The 15,258-nt window shown below is 34.4% G+C and overlaps 1 protein-coding gene across 1 annotated transcript; it reads right to left on the reverse strand.

Moving 5' to 3' along the window:
* Positions 1–1,157: 1,157 nt before the first annotated feature.
* LOC125678044 (pre-mRNA-processing factor 19-like) lies at positions 1,158–14,956 on the reverse strand. Its single transcript, XM_048916156.2, has 17 exons — positions 14,830–14,956; positions 12,338–12,487; positions 12,080–12,156; positions 7,651–7,708; positions 7,438–7,521; positions 6,693–6,760; positions 6,502–6,582; positions 5,307–5,348; positions 5,046–5,120; positions 4,810–4,885; positions 4,591–4,700; positions 3,906–4,061; positions 3,690–3,759; positions 3,225–3,380; positions 2,261–2,361; positions 2,037–2,098; positions 1,158–1,615 (listed from the first exon to the last, which is right to left on the reverse strand). The coding sequence occupies exons 1-17, from the start codon at positions 14,846–14,848 to the stop codon at positions 1,471–1,473; spliced, it is 1,530 nt and encodes a 509-aa protein (XP_048772113.1). The 5' UTR covers positions 14,849–14,956; the 3' UTR covers positions 1,158–1,470.
* Between the last annotated feature and the right edge of the window lie 302 nt (positions 14,957–15,258).

The raw sequence follows: 15,258 nt of genomic DNA on the forward strand, positions 1-15,258 counted from the left end.
CAATAGGTAATGCATCTTTTAGATGAAGAAAACATTACACATCTAACATTTTATATACTTCATTCAGAAGAGCATGTTCATAGCAAGTTATTTTTAAGACCTTGTACCCATATTTCAAGGTGTAAAATGATAATGTTGATAACTCGTGTCCAAGTTTCTATGACTAAAGTGGCACCGAAAAGTCCAGGAGGACTGACAAAAACATACAATAGCTCAGTCATCACGATGTGACCAAAAATGCAATATTAACTAAATTAACATAAACATACAAATACTGGAATACTTTAGTTTATGGAGTGGATGTACCCCTAGCAAACACATCACCTAACTTTGTGTCAATGATATACCTGATATAGTGGACTTTGTATCAAAGGTATACCTAATATAGCGGATTCTGTATCAATGGTATACCTGATATAGTGGACCTTGTTTCAATGGTATACCTGATATTTGTATCATTGGTTTGTACCTGATATAGCGGACTTTGTATCGATGGTATACCTGATATAGCGAACTTGGTATCATTGGTTTGAACCTGATATAGCGGACTTTGTATCAATGGTATACCTAATATAGCGGACTTTGTATCAATGGTACATCTAATTTAGCGGACTTTGTATCAATGGTACATCTAATTTAGCGGACTTTGTATCAATGGTACATCTAATATAATGGACTTTGTATCAATGGTATACCTGATATAGCGGACTTTGTATCAATGGTATACCTGATAAAGTGGAATTTGTATCAATGGTATGTACCTGATATAATGGACTTTGTATCAATGGTATACCTGATATAGTGGACTTTGTATCAATGGTATGTACCTGATATAATGGACTTTGTATCAATGGTATACCTGATATAATGGACTTTGTATCAATGGTATATCTGATATAGAGGAGAAAATAGCAAAGTAAAAGGCCAACTCATCACAGGTCTGTAACCTGGGAATCCCACTGAAACAATCTCAGACCAAATCTACATGTAGCATCATGGTTTGAAATGCATTCACATCAATCCTGCTTAGGATTAGAAATTTGGAATGGACCCAAGTACAATAACACTTCACATTAAATTATTTCTCCTTGCAGAAAGTCTCATTCCCATACATCCAGACACCATTCCTCTCAACTGACAAGCATATTACACATTAGTACAGTGGTATTTTTATTCAGTAAAACATGTATTTTACAATAGCAGACCAATTTTGTATGCGTGTTGGGGTATAATATACATGACACATTTAACCAATCATGAGCCAACACTATATATGAAAATGGTTTCAATGGCTTGAAAATGAAGAATACATGTACATTAAGGAAAAACCAGTTAAGTGGCCATTCTTTTTTTCTCCGACATTTAAAATAAAAACAATGTAAAATGCTTTATCACATGAACAATGACAAAGGTTATTACAAAATTTATAAAACATGTCTACTCTTTCACAATTCACAAGACTCTCTTCTTTCAAGACATTCCAAAGAATTTGACAGATCTATCCATGCTTGCTGAAGCGACAAATGTGGCGTTGTGACCAAACCTTACTCCAGTGGCCATGGCTGTGTGGTCGTTGAAAGAAATCAACTCCTGCCACTGCTTGCAAAGGTACACTCTGTTTAGAACAAAATATTATACAGTGAATATATTTTGTAGAATCGAACAAAACAATACGACTGATATGGAAGATTCAGTGTTAATCAGTTTAGATTCCACAGTGCTGAATTTCAAGGACTGTCATCTAGGGAATCATTCATGACAGCTTTTAAACCGATAAAAAAATTTATCAAATCTGCCTAAGGTAGTCACACTGTTACAAAGTTTTGTGTGGATTTCATTTCAAAGAAAAACTTAACACTGCAATCATAATGAAATCAAAACTAAAGAGATCATTCCCCAATTGAGAACATATTCTTGCCATTTCAAAAGTCAAGGTGCAAGACTATTAATGCGGAAAAAACAAGACGATCATCACAGTCAAATAAATATGCTCTCATAAAGCACACTTCTGCTGAAAAGATAAAATGTGCACAAACCTGACATCTGATCCTGCCACACTTAAGTAAGTTCCACTCTGGTCAAAAGCAAGGGACCTCACCTGAAACATGTAATTTATACTGTTAACAAGAGAGAATGAAACAGACCACAGACATTTCTTTAAATATCACTAATACAATATCTTACATGTGCTGTACTTTTATTCCCCTTTTTTCCCTCCTCCTAATAGTGCTTTTTAACAAGTGTTTAAATCAAATTCTACCTCATATTTGTCTGTCAACTGAAGGGTCTTGAAATTTTTCAGTTTCCTCAAATCCCACAATTTGACGACAGAGTCTTCAGCTGATGTTGCCAAGTAGTATCCTGAAAACACAACGGTATAATTTCCAGCATTTAAGAAAGCAAACACTAAGACAAAATAAAAATCTAAAGCAGAAAATGCTTCCTTAGTTTCACAATTGCAATAAAACTCTTGCTTAAAAAAAAGGGACTAAGTTCCATGTTTAACAGTTTTGGATGCTCTCTACCTTCCTAGAGATAAAAAAGTTTATGTTACAGATTTAAGTCCCATAAATTTCTTCCATTACTACAGCATTCACTACTGTAAAGCAGGAAAACTGAGTTTAATTTTCTCTAACATCAAGAGGGGCAATTATTCACAAATGTAAACCTTTAATAAGATATAAAAAAGAACCTAATTGCTGCTTGAAGTTCTATTAAGGAGCATACAACTCCCCAAAATTTGAAGAAAAACATCACATATAATTTCTAATGGGTTTTATTGTAAGAAAGGGGTGTGATTAATAGTGTAATGAAGAAAAAATCATAAGTCATCATACTTCCAATGAAACATTCAAAAGCGGCATAACTCCTAGAAAAAAAAAAGAATAAACAATTTCCAGCAAATAGGCACATCTACACAGCAAGTCCTTATTAACTATAAAGCTTCAAGAAATTTTGTGGAGTTGCACAGACAACAGGACTGACTGATGGGTCAGAATGTTATATCCTCCGCAGCTCGTTGTGTGGGGTATAATTCCTTCTTCAATGCATTGACACATCATAGCCCCATCCCTCTAGTGATTTTGAAAATGTGTAAAGATGAAGGGAACTTAATATGAGTTTCATGAAATTAAGACTTGCGAATATGTTTATGTTTAATATTCGTGGGCATTTCCCCCCCACTATATAGTATTCTGGAACGAAAATATCCTTTGAGTACTAACCATTTTCTGAGAAAGCAATGCTGGTAATTGGGCCCTGGTGACCAGGGAAGTTAGCCACATTCAGTCTCCCCTTCAAATCCCAAATCTTGATCATAGAGTCTTCAGTACCGGTTCCAAAAATAAGTCCATCAGGGTGAAACTGTGCGCAGGTGAGAGCTTAAAAAGACAAAACATATAGTATATACATAGATACAGACACCTTATTCATATCACATACATGTATACAAGATATTTCCAGGTAAAAGTCCATAGAAGGACACTAAAGCATTTTAAGAAATTACCATGACCGAGAGCAAGACAACAGTGGCTCTTATAAAAGGCAGCACACATGTATATACCTGAACTTATATGTGCAGATTGACAATAAAATTTCTATTTATAAGTTGAATTTCTAGAATGATTTAAACGTCCTCTATAGCCTTTTTCTTGTCCAAGAGAAAAGTTTATCAGCGTTGTCAAACTCACCATGCTGAGAGGAGGGATCACTAACTTTGGTCAATACTCGTCCTTGTCTGATGTCAGAGAAAGCCCAGTGCTACAAATGCATGAAAAAAAAATTATTTACATTTACGTTTCCTACACATGAATTTTTCCATTGCTGCTAAATGTCAAATCAGAGTTCTTTAGATGGCAAAGATCTACCAGTAAACCTTTTCAGTACTGTGATACAAGGTAACTAACCATGTCAGTGGATGAGCTAAGCAAGTAATCGCCCGTGGCGTGCAGACTGATTCCTGTTACTGGGGCGTCGTGAGCTCTGATCACCTGGCCACACTGGGCAGTCTCCACTCCCCAGACACGAATGGTGGCATCAGGGGACGCAGTAAACACAAGTTCCTGTAAAACAACATCATAGCTGTTCATGTATATTACAGAATAGGAATATTTGTGTCGTCTATATAGCCCTCCATGTATATTACAGAATCAGAATATTGTGTAGTCTATATAGCCCTTCATGTACATTACAGAATCAGAATATTGTGTAGTCTATATAGCCCTTCATGTATATTACAGAATCAGAATATTTGTGTAGTCTATATACAGTAGCCCTTCGTGTATATTACAGAATCAGAATATTTGTGTAGTCTATATAGCCCTTCATGTATATTACAGAATCAGAATATTTGTGTAGTCTATATAGCCCTTCATGTATTTTACAGAATCAGAATATTTGTGTAGCCTATTTTGAATCAGATGCTATTCTTAAAACAACTTTAAATACAAATGTTAGAGAGTAAAATTTAAAAACTATTTCAGTGTTTTTTTGCATGTACAAATATGTAAATCTCAAACTGAATAGGAAAATGCATTGTCATAATGTTATAAAAATACACGAGATAAAATTTTTGAAGTCTATATTACTCACATCTTCTGGGTGATAGATAACACTTGTAACCTTCTTGGAGTGACCTTTGAGAATGGCCATGACCTGCTCAGTGTCCTTGTTGAATACCACTGCATTTTTATCATTGCCACCTGAAGAAAAGATCAACTCGCTTATGTATTTCCAATCATTTCGGTCAAAAGATTTCTAACTGCATTATATATAATCTGCAGTCCACTTTCATTCCTGCAGACACTTTACCTGTAACAATTTTGGATGTGTCCTTCAAACAAATGTCCAGCGCCAATATTCCCGGTACACTGGCACTATGTAATCCCTAATTAGAAAACAAAAACAAAAAATAAATGTACAAGATTTAACAACAATGTGGCTATAACATATAAACAACAACGATAATTCAATTTTGATTTTTCTACCACACAATACATGTATTTAAGCTTTCATTAAATGCAGCTTTATAACAGGTGATGACTCACAGTATGGGAGGCCAGCTGTTTATAGGATTTGATGTCTTCTGTAGTTACCAGTCCCTCTGGCACGGTTTTACCTCTCTATTACAAGATTAAATGCAGATATTAATTCAAGATTTCTCAGACATTAATTCAAGATTTCTCAGACATATCAATTGAAGATTTCTCAGACATATTAATTCAAGATTTCTCAGACATATCAATTCAAGATTTCTCAGACATATTATCATTATCTTTATTGTATGCAAATTCAGGACAAAATCTGACCTTTTTCCTCTCGGCTGTAAGAAGTGTGGCTTTGTCTTGCAACTACAAACACAAATGAGAGCATGAGTAGATTAATAACCGCAGAAATGATCTAAATGTATCAGAATGATGCAAATACTACAGCTTACAGACCAGTCGCAATGAGGCTGCAGCCAATCTCTAGGCAAGTTTACCAGGAAGTCGGCAAAATGAAAAATTCATTTATCTAGTTGTAACATACTAGTAAAATTGTAAAATTTGAAAGATCTGCACCTCTTTTTTTACATGTATGTACTCAAGACTCCAAATTAACAGTTTTTCTTACTTTAATTGGAGAAGTAACATAAACTTGTCCCAATTCAACTTTCAGTTGTCGCAGAAATATTTTGAGAGTATTGAATTTTAACACTACTTGTCAGAGGAATCATAAATACAGCAAACATTTTGATGTGTTCGGCTTTTGAAAAGAAAATTTAACAACACCATACATGCACCCCAGAATATACATGTATTGTATTAAATTACACTTTTGAACATTTACTTCTTTGGATAGGCTTAGAATTACTTGAGTGACAGGTGGCAAAGTTCATTTATGCCACTAAAAATGATAAAAAATTGTATATCCTTGACCCTGTAACCCAATGATCATTCCCATGTATAAACTATTCAGTAGACTAAACTTTTGATACTAAACTTATAATATGGACATATCAAAGTATGAAATGATCACAAAGAAACCAGATCAGATGACTTACAACCCCATTTTCTATGACAACAGCATTGCATTAAGTGTCACTTAGGCTTGAACAAAAAAAAAAACCCAATATTTTCATTCTAAAACCAAAATTTTCAAAATTCAACTGCAAAACATTTATCATTTTTAACCCAAAAATTTTTAATGTTGTCTAGGGGAATCATCATCAAATGATGAGTTGTTTGTTTTTTAAAATAGAATTTGGGTGTTGTTGTTTTTTTTTGTTTTGTAAACATGAGGTCTGATATTCAAGGAAAACATGAATTGAGGCTTCATGTAATTGTGTTCAATATAATACTATAAAAGTATTGATGCAGACGTAAATTATGGTACACAACTATTTTTCAGTGCTCTGTAATTCCAGATGGACAAAATTTTGATTTATATTTGCAAGTGAACAGTATGTCCTAGAATCAAAAGATCTTTTCTTGTTTAACTTCACAACAAAGCTCTAAATCTTACCTTCTGTAGTACTTCATCACTCATGCCGGTCTCCTCCATTGGTTGAATGGCAGACTCTGGTCCAGCTTCTGCACCGTATGTCTGCAATTTTTTTTCCCAAAATGTATCATTTAAAAAACATCATATATACAAACGGAATCTTAATTTTGTAATGACTTCTGGTAACATACTTACGGCACACCGAGACTTACCGGTTGTGGAGCGGGAGCCACATAGGCACCAGCTGTGATGCCTGCCTGGGGCTTGAGAGTGGCCAAAGCTGTAAAAATGAATAAATGCATGTACATTGTATGTACTCCACATGAAATCCATTAAAAGCAACAGTCTTGTATTTTCATAAATACAACATTTTAAAATAAATGCTACCATTCCCCTAAATCAAAATGGTGACCTTTTGACCTGAAAACAGATGTGATGACCACAATACCTATGAAGTAAAAACACTATTGTCAATTCCTAGCCATGACCACAGCACCTACGAAGTATAAACACTATTGAGAAAAGCAATCTCTAGTTATGGGTCAGAAACAACTGCTGAGTGCATGCTACAAACTTTTGCTCTGAAAATCAATAGGGATCAACACTAATCATGACCAATCTGTCTATGAAGTTCAATGATAACTCGACAAAAGGTACTCATCATCATCCGGTTTTAATTATACAGGCCATGGAGGGTGTGGCCTGTCTCTACTCTAGTACTCAAAGTACTCTAACTTTGTTATCAGTACATCAACAACTGCTGTATGCATGCTAAAAATACTGTGAACTTTGACCTTATGACCTGAAAAACAAATGCAGTCATCCACTTGTCATGACCAACTTGTGTATCAAGGTTGATGTGTTTCCAAGAATGGGTTATCAAGATATTGATATGAACATCACTTGGTCCACTGACAGGTACATGGGCATAATTTACAGTTTGTTTAATAAGCTTACCCTCTCTTGCAGCTGTGACTTCTTTAGTGAGACGGGCAATCACACGACACGCGGCATCATGTTGATAAAGAGCATGGGACAATTCTAAAAATAACAAGAGGCATAAAGCTTTAACTTGTCTTGAGATAAATGATTTCAGTTTTCCTTGTTAGATAATTTTGGTTTTCAGTTTTACCTTGTTTTGAGAGGAGTAAATTGGGAATTCAGTTTTACCTTGTCTGGCTGTCTGCAGTTGCTGTCTCAAAGTGAAACTGTGTAACATGACAGCATCCTATGAATATATAAGAAACACAAATATTTAGTTTGTAAAGTAATAAAGTGTCAATGAATGCTTTAACTAAAACATGGGAATTCGAGTTCCAAGATTTCAATATTTCATTTTCATTGAACGAAAATTATCACAATTCATATATCTGTGTTTCAGACTGAACAAACAGGGTCATCTCATTTCTTCCTGAATTCAGGGTAAATATGGAATTGGACCGAATTTGTAAGAGTCTAAAATGAAATGATATATGTATAACAGTGATTTTCACATTATCTCAGATATCTGTCACTAAAAGTCTCCTTATTTTGACTATCATTACGTTCTTTAAAATCAATCAATTTCCAGTCATATGCAACATTAAAAATATGCAGCAATATTAAATTCACCACACAGACGTAAAAAAAAAAAAAAAAAAACCAATTTCATTTATCTAAACCAAAATGTGGAGTCTGACATTTGAAAAAGTGCTGCATGGTGATAAAGACATGCCATGCATCATTTTAGAGATAAATAATTATGTTATAGTCAGCTGTGAAGCATACAATATGAAATCAAATTTTGATTTAATAGATCATTCAATCAATTCTGGTCCTTTGATTACTTTCAATTATCAATTATGAAATTTCTCCAATTTCCCGTCATTATCATCACGATTTGAGCAATGGAAAACATGTGATTGATATTGGTTAAAAGAAAAAGAAAATGGAGATAAAACAAATAAATATTCAATGGCACAAATAAAATCAATAAATTGAAAGAAATATTTGCAGTTTTATTTTCTAAGACTGAAGTGATGCCAGAAGTACTTAACAAAAAACCAACCCACATGTTTTGAAAAAAAACCACCAACAGTAAACATCAACAAGATATGCCATGGAGTTGGCCATTTTGGATCACATGTTGTCAATTTTTGCTTCAAATTTATTCAAAGCTACTATACATTTATTGCATGATAGTAAGAGAGATATGAAGATTTATCCACCCAAGAAAAATCCTATTCCCTGAAGGCAACACCCTTGGGGAATAGGATATTTCTTGGGTGAATAAATCTTCATATCTCCTGAACATTCATGCAATATATAGTTTGTTATACCGAAACAAAGCAAGACTACAAAAGGGCATTTGAAATTGGAGTCTGCTCATCTATACATTGTATGTAGCCGAGATTGAACTAACGGTAACACTGCGGTGTCAATGTATTATGGTAGAAGGTACAAACAACGAAATACAGTGATATGATAACCAGTTTTTGTATTTCCATTCTCCTTGAATGCTAATTTACTTGCTTCTTTTTGTATCAACCAAAACGAGGCGATTCAACTGTGTATCAGAGACCCGCATATTTTGTGCCTTAAACACTATGGAAGTAGAATGACTCGGACTTATTGGGACGTCATAATACACTTTGTCTACCTTGACGTTAAATTTATGGAAAATGCACGAGGCTGCCCAAGGAGTAAATATGATGGGGAGATACATGTATGATGTTTGAGAGGGAGACATGAAGTTTTGTCAACCCTGGCATGTGACCGTCTAGACCAATCAGATTACGTGTTGCATAGAATTCTCATACTGAGGTATAATAATAGATGATATATGGTTTGTCATATCAATATATATCACAATATTGGTAAGATGATAAAATATGTACATTGTATCTCAATATTTCAAATGGTTTTAACATTTACACCAATGACTTCTGAACAATTTACATTTCATTCATATCATCAAATATAATACTGTAAAACAATGAAGAACAATACAAAGATGTTTAAGATATGTATTTTTTATGTAAAAAATGGAACTTTTTCTATTAGTTTATGGAATTATTTAACACAAAATCACAATTAATGTAAATGAAATTCTGATTAGAAAGGTGCAATTTTTCAACATGGACATGAGCGTAGGTGCTCACTATACTCAACAGTCTCATGTGAAGACACAATAAAACCTGTCACTGCATGGTTTAAGCTTGCTGCTCTTGATGAATTGGGGGATTTTGAAAATAATTGTAGATTTACTTGACTTGTTTTCAGAGCAACTGAACTTCTCTTCCGTGCAGATTCATCAGCATTTTGTGTTGTCAGGTTCAGGTCATGTCTTGTCACATGCTTACATGTCTGTTGTATTTCCATTGTAAGGAACTATCATTTTACAAAAATGACACAACATGTCTGATTGTCGATTGTCTTTCATACAACAGAAAGCCAAAATGACCCTAAACATCCGATTTCTTTTAGTGGGAGACTCTAAAGCGACCAACAGTTTCTCATATGTCAACCTGGTCATCAATTTTCACAACACTAGTCTTGGGCTTAGAGAACTAATTTATTCTTACTAGCTAACCGTAGGTTTCTTTGGATATTAGACACGTTGGGTCAACAAAGAAAAGATGGAGAAAATCAGTGACATGCGATCCATAATTGTCAGCAAATATGAATTTTTGTAACCTCAGGCACCTGTGGGAGGGGTATATTGTTTCTCTGTCTATTGTCTATCTCTCAAGTTTGCAACATTAATCTTGGTCTTCAAATATTAAATTGACAAGATAAAGACTGAATACTTGCACCTCAAAGTCCAAGGAAAAGCTAAGTAACTGTTGAAGGGCAAGGTCATTCACCACGACTAATCAACAGTGTCATGTCCAGTCGTCTATAGTGTTTCTAGGGTTTTCGTTAACGCACATATGTGCGTAATTTACGCACAAAAATTTCATTTGACCCCCTGAAACAAAATTACTGCATCAAAATGACGCACAGTTTTTGCCCTGTTAATGCTAATGTTAAATGCTCTGTTTCCATAACATGGATAAATAGGTGTTTGTTTCCTTACATTGGTACTCCTCGGATTTTTACTTTAAATTCACCTTAATGAAGACCAGGGTTGGGCGGTTAAAACTGCCCCCGGTTTTAACCAGTGGTTTTAACCGTTCCGGTCAATACTCCCGAAGTGGTCAATTGTGATTTAAACTGTCCATTTTCCTATTTTTGTACATTTCTTGCAAAGATAAAGATAAATTAAGTCTTTTCATAATATGGATCAATTGTTGATTAATATTTTTCATTAGATAATCAAATGTACTTTCATAAGTTTAATATATTTGGTTTCTGAAACTGACCGAAATATCTTCAGTACCTACCAGAGGGTCACAGTTCTATAGCATAGCTTGACAATTGGAGACAGACCTGTTAATACATGGACCTGGACAGATTAAGAATAAAAAGTAGCTGGACATTACCTGAGCACAGGAAGCAGAGTTGACAGGTGTTAATAAGCATAGGCTGGGACCAGAGATGACCAGTGTGTGTGTTATTGTTATGAAAGCATCACCAACCCACCCCCTCAAATGTTTATTCAACAGTTAAAATGAAGATTGATGAAACAATACTTATAGGTAGTTCTTGTTAAACTAAGGAATTTGAACAGAAACTTTTACATCTTCCCCAATTCAACAGAGTCATTTGTACATTATTTATTTAATATTATGACTTATAAGTATATTATAAACTGATAGTGCATGTTACGAATTACATTATTTAGTATTAATATAATGGTCACTTAAACATTTAAAGTAAATAACACAGACAATAATGACCAAATAATTTTCAATCGACCAGTATTAACCAGTATTGACCACCAGACCGGTCAATACTCATATTGACCACTTTTTTGCCAACTTTGATGAAGACAACTTGTTCGTCAGTTGGTCAGCGAATTATCCGATGAACGAGTTGTCAAATTATTGTTCATTTCTGCCTAAGGTACAATGTCTTCCCTACTTAGCTTCGGTATGAATTTAGTATATCATTTACCAAAATCTCAGGAGATTCAGCAGAAGACTTCAATAATAATAAAACTAAGACTGTGACTCCAAGTTCAACTTCAACTGTGGTCAGTAAATCAGGAATTTTAATCAAAGGTGGATAACGGGTACATGTGGTTACTATACGACCAAAATACAGATTCCATGAGATGTAAAATGTGCATGGAAAAGAAAAATGGAAACATTTTTGCACTAGAAGGATCAAAAAACTTTCAAAGGTCTGCTTTAGAACGTCATCTAAAAAGGGGGAAATATTAGAGAAAGGGAAATAAACAAGTAAATGAACATTTTTAATTGTGTTTTTTTTTACATTGACTATGGTGCGTAAGAAATGACCCCCACTATTTGAAAATGACCCCACTGATACTTACCCCCAGAGGGTCAAATTGACCCCTTATTATATAAAAACCAAAAAACAATGGTTTCATTCACTCATGTTTTACAGTTTTGTTGACTCAATACCAAATGCTATATACATGTAGGTCTATGTTGCTTGCAAGACCTCTTGACTATGGCATTCAATGTTATATTCTTAGATTGTAAATACATACCCATTCATCTTGCAAAGCTTTGAGTATTGCTGGAATACTTGTTGCAGAGGGAGGTCTGGGTTTTACAAGTGGTGATGCTAAAATTAATACAGAAAACTTATTATGCACATTAATCGTAATTCATAACCAAGATATTACCCAGTTTTTTTCTCAAAATTATTATCATTTTAATAAGTTAGTCAGTCTAATTTTGATTTTCTTCAATTTGATTTTTAAAATCATTTTGATTAGAATGACTAGTAAGACTCCTTCACACACCCTTCACATCAACCAGCATTTCAATCCCCAGCTTTTCCCCATTCATTGGATCAGAGCCATTTTCTTTGATGTACTTCTCAATCAGACGTCGTTCATAAATATGTCCTGACACCGGAGAGATGACTGCCTGCTCAGGAACCTCATTACTGACTGTTGATGTAAAAAGAAATAAATGAGATTTCAAACAATGTTTTTCATTTGCAACTTCATCTTGCATTTACGAGATTGATCACTGTTCGTTATCTTTACCTTTCATGTAGCGTGCTGCGTCAGCCAGCCCAATGGCCAGGCATGTAAATATTTGTATCCGCAAATATGGGTCAGGTTTTACATTGTGTAAATTACAAGCCTTCTTAGTCATAAAAGATCTTTATTATCAATTGAAAACACAAATGTAATTTAGAAGAATTCCAAGAATAAATCAAAGAACTAAAGAAAAAACATTTGGCGGACCATAGGACCAACGATAATAAGATTTTTGACAGTTTCAAGAACTCTGCAGCTAGGTGTACAATAATTACTAGGACCGGCAAAGTTAAATGCGAATTTCCAGACATGAATTATGAAGGACTGATTCAGTATTTTTTTTTTTTTATACATATAATTGGTACCGATAAACAGTACCATTCCCAATGCCAAATGCTAAAGAGTTTTTCCATTAGGGGATTTTCCAGTTCTTCCATCTCCCCATTTTTTTAAAGGCATAATCATTTCCGGTTTATTGTGAAGACATTTTCTCCGTCTACCCCCATCCCTGAAAAACGATGCTACGTGCCCGTTTCCCCTCTTCCATAAATCTGTATTACTTCCCTCTGCCACACACTAATAACACTGGTTCTTAAATTCAGCATCAAAACCAGTAAGTAAAATAAATAAGCAAAATTGACTGATTGTTAGCTAAACTGGAAGAAAGCATGCCTTAAAAAATCGCCAAATCATGTGATTTAGGTAGGGAATAGAGGAACTCAAAAATTCCTTTGGGAATATTCTTTTTTGACATTATTTTTCCCCAATTCATTCCCATACATTAGAGAGAGAAAATGCTGTGATCCAAAATTCTGTGAACTAAGATATTTGCCCAAATCTCAGCAGAGATTAGCAATAATGGGGACAGAAACATCAATAAGAGACGAGCTCGAGTAACATGATTTGCTCTTCATCAGCTGAGAAATGATGGGGATTACCCATAATGCTTCCCGAAAAATGTCGCTGTTCCTGTCACAGCGGTGTACTTCATGGCCAATCCCGTAGATAAAACAAATAGTTTGGAAAGCATTAAAATTTCAGACAAGCTCTCTAATACCTTTGTATGTTTTGTTGTGGATAATATTGCTTGGTTTGAAAGAATAACAATTGACGTCACAATGCACTGTTACATTGACCGTGTTATATTTCCCGTGTTTAATCCCACGGAACAAATGCCTGAGAATGTGTTGCAAGATGTTATGGGTCTTTGCTTGTCTCAATGGTCACACCATCTTCACATTTTAGTGAAGATGAAGTTCAAGAGAAGACATGAAGCGATAGCTTAAACAGCTTGGAAGCACTTCCCATAGAGCGAGATATGCACACAAAATTGCAATTATCCCTCTCTAGTGAGAGCAAATATATCCCGTACAACCAAGAAAAACACCCATGGAGTACATCTCTTCATGTTTGACGTGAAAAGAAGAAAAAGTGCTAAAATGTTTGATACTTCTGCAAATATATAAATAAGAACAAAAACACTTGGGACGTGCATTAGATTTCAAACTTCTTCCCTCTTACGCAGCAAATTTGATGTGAAATTTCTTGACTATGTTGTCAATTTTATAGAGACAAATTCGTGTCATGTTGAGTGTGTGTCGCACTTATTCAGCACTGCACAGAGTTTGCCATTATTTTCAATAAAGACACCAAAACACCTGTTTATGGTAATGTTATTAGGGATAATCACGTTAAAGAAAGAAGATCTTACTACAGGGGAAGTGTTCCCAATTATCAAATGTACACTTTGATACTGTAACGCAGATGATGATTCAAAACAGTAAATAAGTTGATAGTATACTTATTTCTACTGAGGTAGTTATTCATATTTGAAAAATGGAATGTGAGCATGAATTAGATGTGCAAGCACTTTTATTATTAAAATAAAATGTGTTAGATTCCTCCACTTCTACAATTGTAAAACAAGACAGAAAGAAAACTGTCGATGCCCGACAGTCCTTTACTCAGTCTTGACATGACTGCACTATACTGCAGTAATCTAGTTATGCAAGCATATATCTCATTTACACAAATATATATAATTGCGCTTCTGCAACAAAAGCACGCTGTCCTAGCTAAACACCGGCAATTTCGGTTAATTACATTTCCAGTATGGAATATCTATGTCTGTTGATATGTATATGTCTCTGTTTAATTTTTGAATTCAAATAAGAAATTTAATACCACAACCATATATAATAAGGATAAAATGGAATTCAATCAAATATCTTTTCTTCGAAACTTACTTGCACAGCACAGCGCCATTTTGGTCGGGTCACGTGATCGAAGTGTAGCACTCTGAATATTTCAAACAGACAGGAGGTTTCCGGTAATATGTGCCATTTCCGTTTTTTATCTTATCTTTTTTATTTATTTATCTATTTATTTATTTATTTTAACTACAGAGGATTTAAAAGTGTCACTAGTTGAATGGGGAAACTTTTCACAGGTCTGTTGCAACGTGACGTTTGAATAACTATCTTGAAAATAATGATTTATAAAGTCAATATCAATCTGGTTTCAGAAAAAATCATAGAACTACAGATAACAGTTTTGTACTCAAAACTTTAGTTAATAAGTATTTGTGTAAAATGAAGCAAAATTTGTATGTAGGTTATGTTGACTTTTCAAAAGCATTTGATACCGTATGGAGGTCTGCATTTGATACCGTGTGG

The sequence above is a fragment of the Ostrea edulis genome, chromosome 1, assembly GCF_947568905.1.
Source record: "Ostrea edulis chromosome 1, xbOstEdul1.1, whole genome shotgun sequence".
Taxonomy (NCBI): domain Eukaryota; kingdom Metazoa; phylum Mollusca; class Bivalvia; order Ostreida; family Ostreidae; genus Ostrea; species Ostrea edulis.

Bases quoted from the DNA above. Each gene is read 5' to 3' on its own strand.
- LOC125678044 (XM_048916156.2), bottom strand. The intron at 7,522-7,650 runs GTAAAACTGAAT...TGTTATTTTTAG, and splicing joins ACTGCAGACAGCCAGACAAG to AATTGTCCCATGCTCTTTAT. The intron at 1,616-2,036 runs GTTTGTGCACAT...TGTTCTAAACAG, and splicing joins GTGGCAGGATCAGATGTCAG to AGTGTACCTTTGCAAGCAGT.